Here is an 11,135-nt window from a genome sequence, read left to right as displayed (position 1 = left end):
AGCCTGCTCTGGTGATCTGAGGGAAAAGGCAAGTAAAATACAGATGCCAAGGAAAAGGATGCCACTCAGCAGCCTCTGAGCTCCGTTCCTTAATCTGAAGTCCTAGGGGTCATCAGCCCAGGTACAAAATGCTTTCGCTCAGAGGGAGATAGGCCCTGACCTCGCCTCCTGTAAAGAGGACATAGAGAAGAGGGAAAACATTCCAAAGCAGGTTCCAACAGTTGTGGCCTCTTTTATTGGCTGGCCCAGCTTATGCAGCAGCTGCTCTGTGTATAACCTCGCCTGGAAATCCCCTCCCCTCCCCCTCCCCGCTTCCTCCCCCCCACCACCCTCACCCCACAATATCCCCAGCTCCATGTCCATGAAGCTCTTGGTTTAGGGAAGGCAATGACCTCGATAGGGAGGCACCAGGTGGGCAGCCAGCTGTCCCAATTGGCCTAGAGCAGTGGTCGGCAAACTCATTAGTCAACAGAGCCAAATATCAACAGTACAACGATTGAAATTGCTTTTGAGAGCCAAATTTTTTAAACTTAAACTATATAGGTAGGTACATTGTTATTAACTTAATTAGGGTACGTGGTATTTTGTGGAAGAGCCACACTCAAGGGGCCAAAGAGCCGCATGTGGCTCTCGAGCCGCGGTTTGCCGACCACTGGCCTAGGATATGGGGCTTTTAGTGCTAAAACTAGGATAGTCCCAAGCAAACCGGGACAAGTTGATCACTGTGCATCTGGAAGACACACCGGCCCGCTAGTCCGCAGAATGGCTGGTGTCTGGATGAACCCGTAGGCTGGCGCCCTGGGGCAGCGGGACACAGCATGGAAAGTAGCCTTGGAGTCAGGCAGATCTGAAACCAGCAAGATTCATATCTCTGCGCTTTTGTATTCTTATCTGAGAACGTGAAAACCAGGATTGGTAGGATTTAGTAAGAGGATGCCCCCATCACAAGGTTTTGCTCCCATATTAAAACCATCATCTGGCCCTTACACGGTATGTGAATAGTTCGAGGCATCTACACTGCCTTTAGGATTTACCAGGTGCTTCCACATACGCCGTCTCATTTGAGAATTCACATTGAGCAAAGAAGTAGCTTCAGTCCCACTTTAGAGACGGGAAAGGAGGCGGGAGTGGAGAAGAGACAGCTCCAAGGTCATGCGCCTGGCAAACAGGACTCCAACCTGGGCCATCAGATTCCATTCTGCTACCGCTCACCTCCGAAAGTCTGGGCAAAACCCCAGCAGCGGTAACAGATGCAGGTAAGTCTGGGAGTTCCCTGGTATAAGGGAGGTGTAGAGAAACCTATTTCCCAGCAAACTCACTCAGCAACCTGCTGCTGCCATGAACCTGGGGCACAGCTTGGGGGTAGGGGGCACAGGTAGAGTTCTAGATTGCGTAATTACACAATTCTGCCCTTGATGCTCCTATTGTGTACATTCTTTTTTAAAAACATATTTTTATTGATTTCAGAGAGAAAGGGAGAGGGAGAGAGATAGAAACATCAATGGTGAGAATCATTGATTGGCTGCCTCCTGCACGCCCCCTACTGGGGATGGAGCCCACAATCTGAGCATGTGCCCTTGACCGGAATCAAACCCAGGACCCTTCAGTCCCCAGGCCCAGACCCTATCCACTGAGCCAAACTGGCTAGGGTTGTACATTCTTAAAACTACCCATGTAAAATGATATCTCTAGCACATCTGCAGGGTCCACGCCCTTGCCTCTAGGGTAGAAACTTCAATTCTTGATCATTCCCCACTGCCTTGGACAGAAATACTGTGAAAATCACTAACTGCCATTCAACACAGCTTGTTTTACTGGGTGCCTTCTCCGAGGAGGTGTGTGGGATGTGACGTTGGGTCACTGGTTGGGTGATAAAGCCACAGCACAGCTGAGAATTCAAATCCAGCTAATACTTCTTTCCCGAGAGGCTGCTCTTGGGAAAAGTGCCTTCAGGGGCTTTGTCCTTTGTTTGCTGGGCTCCATCTGTGTGACCTTTCCTCCCGGTTCTCTATGGGAATTTCCTCCTCTCATTCATTCTCCACAGAGCAGCCTGAATGCCACCTTAAAATCCCAAAGGTTCGCCACCTCTTCTGCGGCAATTACATGAATACAAGGAAGGAATTATTATAGGGGCAGGTAAGTTCTAAAGAATGCCTTTAACCTTCAGCCCGATAGTCATTTGCTGTGACACGGATGAACTTTGAAAAACTGTTACTTCAGAGAAGCCAGTCACAAAAGGCCACATATTGTACGATTCCATATGAAGTGTCTACAATAGTCAAAACTATGGAGACAGAAAGGAGAGCAGTGGGTGTCTAGGGGCAGGTGGGAGAAATGAAGAATGACTGCTAATGGGTATGGGGTTTCTTTGGGTGATAATGAAAATATTTTAAAATTCTACTGTGATGTTTGCACAATTTTGTGAATATACTAAAATTAATTGGATACAATATAATGTATGTGAATTGTATTTCAATAAAGTTTAAAAAGGAAAAAAATGTAAAAATAAAAGATTTTAACTAAGTCATAAAGAAAAAAACAACAACAGTTATTTGGAATGCAGGGCTGCTTTAGGCCAAGTCCAAGGTCATTTTACCCAGTTTTAACCTTCCTCAGATTTGAGGGCTAAGACAGCAAGACAGTTCCTCTGGGATGACAGCTCCGACTGACTATTTTGAAGTGGTTTTGTTTATATTATTTTTCACGGTGTTTGTCCTTATTAGATCTTTACCCCAGAGTGCTGGCTACAAACTGCCATACTCCTGTGTCCTAGGGATTCTCTCATCACCCGTCAGCCTACCCAGCGGCCTAACACAGCTGACAGTAGCAAAGGCTTCCCAGTCTAACAGACCTGGGGTGACTGGCCATTGCCTTCCTAAGCCTCTCTCCTCCCTACGTGAGCTCACATGATGGTGACAAATACCATCCAGATAACAGCAGCACCCAGAGCACTGTTATCTCAACAGGTGGGGGGTGGGGTCTCATCTAGTCCCGCTTGCCTAAGGCTTGTCAGATCTTACATAAATTTAACCTGCACAGAAGTTTCTTTTTCTTTTTTTGAAAAATATTTTTATTGATTTCAAAGAGGAAGGGAGAGGGAGAGATAGAAACATCACTGATGGGAGAGAATCATTGATCAGCTGCCTCCTGCACGCCCCCCACTGGGGATCAAGCATGCAACCTGGGCATGTACCCTAAACCAGAATCGAATCGGGGACCCTTCAGTCCAGAGGCCGACGCTCTCTCTATCCACTGAGCCAAACCAGGTAGGGCCAGTTTTCCTTGGGTCTGTTTTATGCTGTGATTTTAGACTTGCTGAAGGCCTCACTTCCATTCTAGCCCTGCTAATATTGATTATTCGGGTTCAACAGTACATAAGTAGATTAATCCTCCCCCCCAAACTGAAAAGGATCGCAGCCGTGTTAGTATATTGCTGTTTCCACTGGTTGGTATACACACTGAATAAATAATGGTGTTACCTGGAAAAACTTAGTCAAAAGAAACAGTGATGGAAAACTGGGTAGAGGAGGTCTTGAGTTGCATTCTTAATTACAACCACCAGTTAGTTAGGGTGGCCCAGTGAATACCTAAGCTTGTCTATTGTGGACCCTCCACCCCCACTCAGATCCATTATTTTTTTCAATTAACAAAGAAAGAACATTTTAGTGGCCTGCATCTTGGGTACAAAACACCAACAGGCAGGAAAGGGGGAGGGAGGAAGTGTCCTCTTGTGGCGGAGGTAATAGGCAATACTCCTCTCATTCTGCAAATCTCTCCGTCACTTCCTTCTGTAAATCAGCCGGAAGGAAATATATCCACCAGGGGCCTCTGCTAATTTGTTCTTAATTTAAGGACAACTAAGGTAATTCCTACATCCTTTGTCCCCGCACCAAAGAAAGAGCTGAATACTTTCTCTCACTACCAGACCAACTAGTAGCTGGAAACAATGGAGGCTGTGAAATGTACTTTTTGCTAACTTCGAGGGACATCTAATAAACACAGCGCTGGTCTTGGAGGTAAGCCAGTAATTAAGTCTCCCTTTCGTTTTACCCTGATTCCTTTCTATGAAATGTTTTCCTCCCTGAAGGTTTCACAGCACTCATTCTGGAAATACCTCTGAACTGGTACACTTCTTGAGCTATTCCACTAAAAAAAAAAAAAAAAAAAAAAAAAACCTTCGCTGTGATCATTGGCAGAAATATGTCCTAGGAAAGAAAATACCTCTCTTTGCTTCCTAATGCCGGTCTCTCCCTCTCCAGGTACTCTGGCAAAGAAAAGGCCAAGGGGAAAGAAAACAAGCAGCAAACTCTTATTCTCTCTCTCATCGCTGCACTGGCAGGGGGCGTCAGCCTTCCAACTGTTTTTCAAAGCCTACAGCTCGGAAGAATGCGAACTGAGCCCGCAGCTCAGAGCCCACCGCAGGCCCCGGCTCTAAGAGGGCAAGCGGGGCTTCCCAGTGGCCGGCAAAGGCACCTGCGCTCTGGGCGCCAGCCCCGCCGGCACGTCGGTAAGTCACCGGCGGGATTTAAACCGGCCCCGGCGCGGGGGCGTGGCCTGGGCGGAGCCCGCGGCCTCCGTGGGTCGGACGGGGCGGGGGATCCCGGAGGCTCTGCACCGTGTGGGAAAGACCGGGTTCCGGGAGCGAGCGCCTGTCTCTTTAAGTGCCAGGGGCTGCGCTCCCGCCCGGGGAGCCCGGAGCCGGATCTACAATCCGGTCCCTCCCGCTCCGGCGCTTGTTGCTCGCAGGGCCCGAGCGGGAGCTGCCACCGCCGGGCAGGGTGGCCGAGCGGCTTCTTTCTCCTCCTTCTCGCGCCACACCTCCCCCGAGAGCCGGTGGAGGGGGCACGGCAACCCCAGCAGGAGGCCAGAGGTGCGGGGTGAACAGGCATTGCCCCCCCACCCCTCCCGCCTTCAAGTCCCGAGGCGCTAAGTAGCCGAGGGGGCGAGACATGCGTCGCTCCCCGCTGTCCAGCTTCGCCGCCGCCCGCGCCAGGAGAGGAGGGACCGGGGAGCCCACACCTGCAAACTCGCCCTAGAAGTCTCAGGGTGCGGCGGCCCCCAAGGACTCCACCTCTCGGCGGGTGAGTTTGCGCAGGTAACCCGAGCTAGAGGGCACGCGCGGGGGAAGGGAGGGGGAGGCGGAGGAGAGAGCTCCCCAGGTGAGCCCGGTCGTGGGGCTCACCTGCCCGGCCCGCGCTGCGCAATCCTCGCTCGTCTCCCCGGGGAAGGAGGCGTGGGGAGTGAGGGTCGTCTCCGGGGTGAAGTTAGAGCCCCGGGGTGGAAGCGGGGCTGTGGAAGGGAGGACTGGGGTAAAGTTTCCCCTCCTTACCCCTGCTGCCTGGGCTTGGCAGGTAGGGCGCTGGCGGAAGCGGTAGGAGCTGCCGGGGCGATGGACTTTTGCCCGAGCGAGGTGAAGGGCTGGGGGCGGGGGCGGAGCTGGAGTTGCCTGGCTTCCTGAAACCCTGGCCCGAAAGGTGGAGAAATGAGGGGAGGCTCGCTGCCGCCGGAGAATGGCTCCCGTGCTCGATCCGAACCTTCCTCCCGCCCCTTAACAAAGCGTCCTTTCCCCGGAGGGGCTCCTATAGGGCTTCCTTGCCTTCCTCTCCCAACAGGTGGTCTCAGCCCCTGTCCGGGCACCCGTGCCAATGACCCCAGCGGTGGTTTCGCTTTCTCCCCTCTCGGCGGTGTGAACGTGTGTGTGTCCGCAGCGTGATGGGCAACCAGGTGGAGAAACTGACCCACCTAAGTTATAAGGAAGTTCCCACAGCCGACCCGACCGGCATGGACCGGGATGACGGGCCTCGCATCGGGGTCTCCTACATCTTTTCCAACGACGACGAGGAAGCGGAGTCGCAGCCACCGCCCCAGGGTCCCGATGGCGGCGGGGGTTTGCCCAAAGGCGAGGACGGGCCGCCGCCGCCGCCCCCGCCGCAGCCCTACGACCCTCGGCTGCACGAGGTGGAGTGCTCCGTGTTCTACCGCGACGAGTGCATCTACCAGAAAAGCTTCGCGCCAGGCTCCGCGGCGCTGAGCACCTACACGCCCGAGAACCTGCTCAACAAGTGCAAGCCTGGCGACCTGGTGGAGTTCGTGGCCCAGGCGCAGTACCCGCACTGGGCTGTGTATGTGGGTAACTTCCAGGTGGTGCATTTGCACAGGCTGGAGGTGAGCAACAGCTTCCTGACCGACGCGAGCCAGGGCCGGCGCGGCCGCGTGGTGAACGATCTGTACCGCTACAAGCCCCTCAGCCCCAGCGCCGTGGTGCGCAACGCGCTGGCACACGTGGGCGCCAAGGAGCGCGAGCTGAGCTGGCGCAACTCGGAGAGCTTCGCCGCCTGGTGCCGCTACGGCAAGCGCGAGTTCAAGATCGGCGGCGAGCTGCGCATCGGCAAGCAGCCCTACCGGCTGCAGATCCAGCTCTCTGCCCAGCGCAGTCACACGCTCGAGTTCCAGAGCCTGGAGGACCTGATCATGGAGAAGCGGCGCAACGACCAGATAGGGCGCGCGGCTGTGCTGCAGGAGCTCGCCATGCACCTGCACCCGGCCGAGCCAGAAGAGGGCGACAGCGACACTACACGGACTAAGCCGCCTCTCGAGCGCCCCCCTGAGCCCTGCTGGGAGGAGGAGGACCGAGAGGCGGCGGTGCACTGATGGGCCCGCTGAATGCACATCAGTGAGAGGAAGCTGTTGCCAGCAGCCGCTGCCCCCTCTCTCCATTCCTCTACCATCACCTTCTGGGCCCCATCTGGGCTCCTGGGCCATTTGGAAAATAGAGAGTTGGCGAAAGGCGCAGCCAGCTGTGGCTGGAGCTTGTTATCTTGGCAGAGGAGGAAGAGGGTGAAGGTAGGAAGAAAACTTTGGTTGGGGGCACGGCCTGCCCACCCTTGCAATCTGTCATCTTTCTGAGGTGGGGCAAATTGTGGACATGCCTGACACTAAGTCCCTGCTGGACCTGGGTCCAAAATCGACCCTTTTTATGCACACAGGGGTGGAGAAAAGTTTGGAATACCAAGACCTGCCATTGCCTCCTACCCTGGGCTTGGAGGATGCCCTGTCCTAAGGCCAGAGTGGGGTTGTGGCCAGCAGAGAGCGCCATATCCTCTATGCCTGTGGAGCTGTGTGTGGGATCCAGGAGGCTGAGTGGTTTATTTTGTGGGACTCCTGGGATGCAAGCCTGGAGAAACCAGGACCAGCTCCGGGAGCAACAGACCAAAACCGAGCAGCTGCCTGTGAAGTGGAACAAAATGCCCAGTAAACTTGGGCTACAAAACAAAGAGTTTGCTACCTCCCTCCTCCCCGTCCCCAAGCAATTCATCTTCTGGAGCTGGCTGAGTCTCCTACCCCCTCCTGCTCCACCAGCCACTTCCCAGGTTATAAGTAAATCATTGTCATGGGCCAGCTAGGGGAAGGATTCAATTATGGTTCTGTTTGGCCGCCTTTGTTTCTAGCCTGCTATTGTAGGCATTTACAGCTGTGTTATTCGCTATCCAAGGAGGGAATAGCCTTTTGTGTCTCTGATCTAATTAAACCTGCTCGGCTGTGTTCATCCGCAGGTCGCACCTGGGATTGGCTGGTGCCAGCCACCCCATAAAGTATCCACTACAGAAGCAGCCAAACAGGTTTGTCCTGGTAGGAATTAGTCAGTCACTCCCACTGAACCCCATTCCTGAACAATGAAGGTAACCTTAAAACGTAAGGCTTTGATGGTGGTCCTGTGAATTTTAATTTTCCCTTCTCATTTTTGTTCTTCTGCTGTTAAAATCTTAGGCCTAAGGCGTGCTTCTGTGATAAGGTATTTATTTTGGCAGCGACGCTTGAGGCACACTTAATTCAAAAGATGCGCCAAGTCTTTTTATGTGGAAGCAGTGTCCTTGGTGCTGGGAGGACACCCCTTCAGAATGCCTTCTCCAGAGAGCCGACGGCAGTCACAGATGCCACGTGGTGTAGTCAGTGCCAAATCTGGCGACACTCCTAAAGCACTGGTTCCTCATTGTGGGATCTGTTGGCAGCAGGCTGGCTAATAATACTCACTGGATCTCCTGCTGAGCCATAGTTTGCTTTATTATGAGGCTTTAAACATTTTTTACAACCCGTTCCTTGTATTCCGGTGAGCTCTTTAATGATGTGTGCCCTGGACTTCAGAATGCATCTCTGCCGCTCAATGATGTTGCTAACGCTGTCTCAAAAGTTGAGTTGAGTTTTTCTTTCTGTTGGGAGTCCTTAGAGATTACACTGAACATACACTGAACGTGTCATTTTGCGACCTAATTCTCACGGTTGGAGTAGAATCATATTTGAGTCTCTACCGTGTGGTCATCCTTGGGCCTCCTGCCTGGACATCTCTAAATCAAGGCAACAAGACTTGAAGGATGTCCTTGTATACTTTTTCGGACTTGGCATTTGAGGCCATAATTTTTAAGACTTCATAGCACCTCCACATGACATCATTTCATTACAAGGGCATTAGCTTATGTTCCCTGCTTTTGCAGGCATCTCCAGACAGGTCCTATCACTTTGTTAAAGATGAACCACACTCAACCCCAGTCTGCATCTTTGGAGACCCATCCGTCCCCTGTTGGGAATGTAAGTCTAGTTTCCATGTTTAGTAAATGTCACCACTTAGTGTTTATGTTGTCTTGCTCATGGAAAAGCAGAGCAAGAGAAACATGGGGCCCTGTCTGGTTTGGCTCAGTGGATAGAGCATTGGCGTGTGGACTGAAGGGTCCCGGGTTCGATTCCATGCCCAGGTTGCGGACTTGATCCCCAGTGTGGGGTGTGCAGGAGGCAGCCGATCAATGATTCTCTCTCATTACTGATGTTGCTATGCCTCTCTCCCTCTCCCTTCCTTGCTGAAATCAATAAAAAATATATTTTAAAAAAAGAGAGAGAAACATGGGTACAGGCATTGAGGAGAGCTACTCTATCTAACAGATTTGGACTTTCTTTTATGTTGAGCACAGTAGTGAAAGTTGGAAGGAATGACTAACGTGCAGGCAGCGGGAAAGAACAGGCAACACTGCCCAGCAGCTCAGGGCTAGCCAGCCAGCTCTCTTTCCCTCTCCCCCATCGCTGTCTCCCTCTTGTGCTCTCACATGGAAAGTGAATGTCATTGGTCACATTGAGGTATAGCGGTGACTATCTGTTGTTGCAAACAAACTGCTTTTTGTGAGAAGTCTCAAGCAAACAGGTTTTTGATGACAGAAGAGGAAATAGATCCACTCCATGTGCTGCTTTCCCATGTCAAGCAGGCATTTTGCACAGGGTACCAGAGATGTGACATATGTAAGACTTAGGAACTGTGATGCCATCGGAAGTTTTTGTAGGCTCATCAGGCTTCAAGTAGAGCAACAACCGACCAGCAAAGGTGCCAAGAAAGGGGAAAGGAATCGGCTCTCGGCTCTTTCTTCAATATGGCAGTGTTGTGGGTGAGTTTGTAATCCTAGGCAGTGGCTACATCTGGCACTTAAAAAAATATATATATATATATATATTTAATAATTTTTGTTTCTCCTTAGGATTAAGACTTTAGAACTATTTTGTACATCAAATTACAGATGCTCTTTGAAGGAAAGAAATATCGATTCTAAGGTTCTTCAGAGGCTCTGGCAGGGATGAGCAGGACACCCGAGTGGAGCGTATGCTAAGTGTAATCAAACAAATTCTATTTTCTTACCTGAGCAGCTATTTTATGGGACTGCTTATGTATGTCCGAGGAGCCCACAACTTCAGCCACACAACTTTTTTGTACTGCGAGAACTCAACTTTTTGTAGCTTTTATTTCACATTTAATTTAAAGTAACTAGAGCACTAAAATGCCTAGCGGAAGATTTTCCTCCGGACCCGTAAGGAAATTTTATGAAAAATGACCCGTCAGTGGTTAAACTTTTCATGTTGTTGGTGCTTCTGACCCTAATAGCACCACTAGACAACGCAACAACCACATGGAAACATATTTTTGGAAGCAAAACTTTAATTTTATACGACATATGCTATGGAGAGTGAAGAAAATTTAAGGATTACTTGTTTTCTATTTTTTTCTTAACAAAATGGAATCCACTGTGTCGAAGACTCTTGATATTATGTGATTGTCTAACCATTTTTTATACCAGTAAATTGAAATAAAATCCAGTATGATCATGGTCATTGAATGCATTAGTCCGAAAAGTTATATTTTATTTATGATTTTTAAAAATCAGGGTAACTGTAAACTTTTCATTGTGTTGTTTTGTTCTTCAGTATACTTGTAACCCATGGAGAATTTCATTGATGAACACGATAATTTCCACATGTGTTTTATTTCTCAGTGAACTGTGTAAACTTTAATTTTGTTGAAGGTTATATGTTAACTCTGTTAATGTTCTCATACCACTTCTTGAGAAGGAAGTTCTGATTTGAAATTGTATCATTTCCTTCAAAATGAAGGGCAGTGCTTAGTTAAATAAAAGATTGATAACATCTTTTAAACCATTTCCTCTTTACTATGTCTTATTAAAATAAAACCTGTCAGGTTCTTTTGAAAAATGCTTCGAGAATTTCCAATAAACCATCTATTAGAGTTAACTGAATATATATATATATATATATATATATATATATATATATATATATATATAAATTTCCTCACATTTTTGTATACCTTTTTTTCCTCACATTTTTGGTCCATATCCAGGTTCCTCAGCTTAACTGCAGTTTTTCTGAGAATATTAGTGTGTATCATCTTTTCAAGTGCTCAATAGACAATTGGATGAATTAATTTAGTGACTGAAAACCCTCACTGCATTTACAGTGTGAGAATTAATGACCCTTTGTTTCTAGGCTATTGGTGTTCATGGAAAATGTCTCATGAACATAAATTTCCAATACACATTGATTTTCAGAATTAATGCAGACATTACTGGAAACCACGCACATTTTGGAATCTACACTGGGGAGCTGAGGGATTAAGGTCAGTAACCCGTGTGGCATCATAGGTAGTTTCAGAGTCCCAAAGAGAATGGGCTCAGCGAGTAATTTCATTAACAGAAGATGGGCAAGTGTGGTCATGTGGCACTGTTGGCACGATAAGGAAGGGATGCATTTGCCAGGAGTTGGTAAAGGAGCAGATGTGGCATCTGGGACTGGTATGGGGAGGCCGC

At 49.5% G+C, this 11,135-nt stretch overlaps 1 protein-coding gene across 2 annotated transcripts; it reads left to right on the top strand.

The window, feature by feature from the left end:
• The first annotated feature begins 4,643 nt into the window (after positions 1-4,643).
• On the top strand, positions 4,644-10,446 carry LRATD2 (LRAT domain containing 2). Of its 2 annotated transcripts, none has more exons than XM_079796404.1 (2): positions 4,644-5,095; positions 5,613-10,446. In XM_079796404.1, the coding sequence occupies exon 2, from the start codon at positions 5,713-5,715 to the stop codon at positions 6,649-6,651; it is 939 nt and encodes a 312-aa protein (XP_079652530.1). In that variant the 5' UTR covers positions 4,644-5,095; positions 5,613-5,712; the 3' UTR covers positions 6,652-10,446. The 2 variants fall into 2 exon arrangements, with proteins under 2 accessions (XP_079652530.1, XP_079652529.1); XM_079796403.1 differs by having other exon boundaries at positions 4,645-5,081.
• Positions 10,447-11,135: the final 689 nt, after the last annotated feature.

This window comes from Cnephaeus nilssonii, assembly GCF_951640355.1.
Source record: "Cnephaeus nilssonii genome assembly, chromosome: 18".
NCBI classification, from domain to species: Eukaryota; Metazoa; Chordata; class Mammalia; order Chiroptera; family Vespertilionidae; genus Cnephaeus; species Cnephaeus nilssonii.
The sequence above is the reverse complement of the archived record's forward strand: the minus strand, read 5'-3'. Positions and strand labels throughout refer to the sequence as shown.

What these genes read in the sequence shown, in the direction of transcription:
- LRATD2 (XM_079796404.1), top strand. Translation starts at nt 5,713, where the DNA reads ATGGGCAACCAGGTGGAGAAACTGACCCACCTAAGTTATAAGGAAGTT.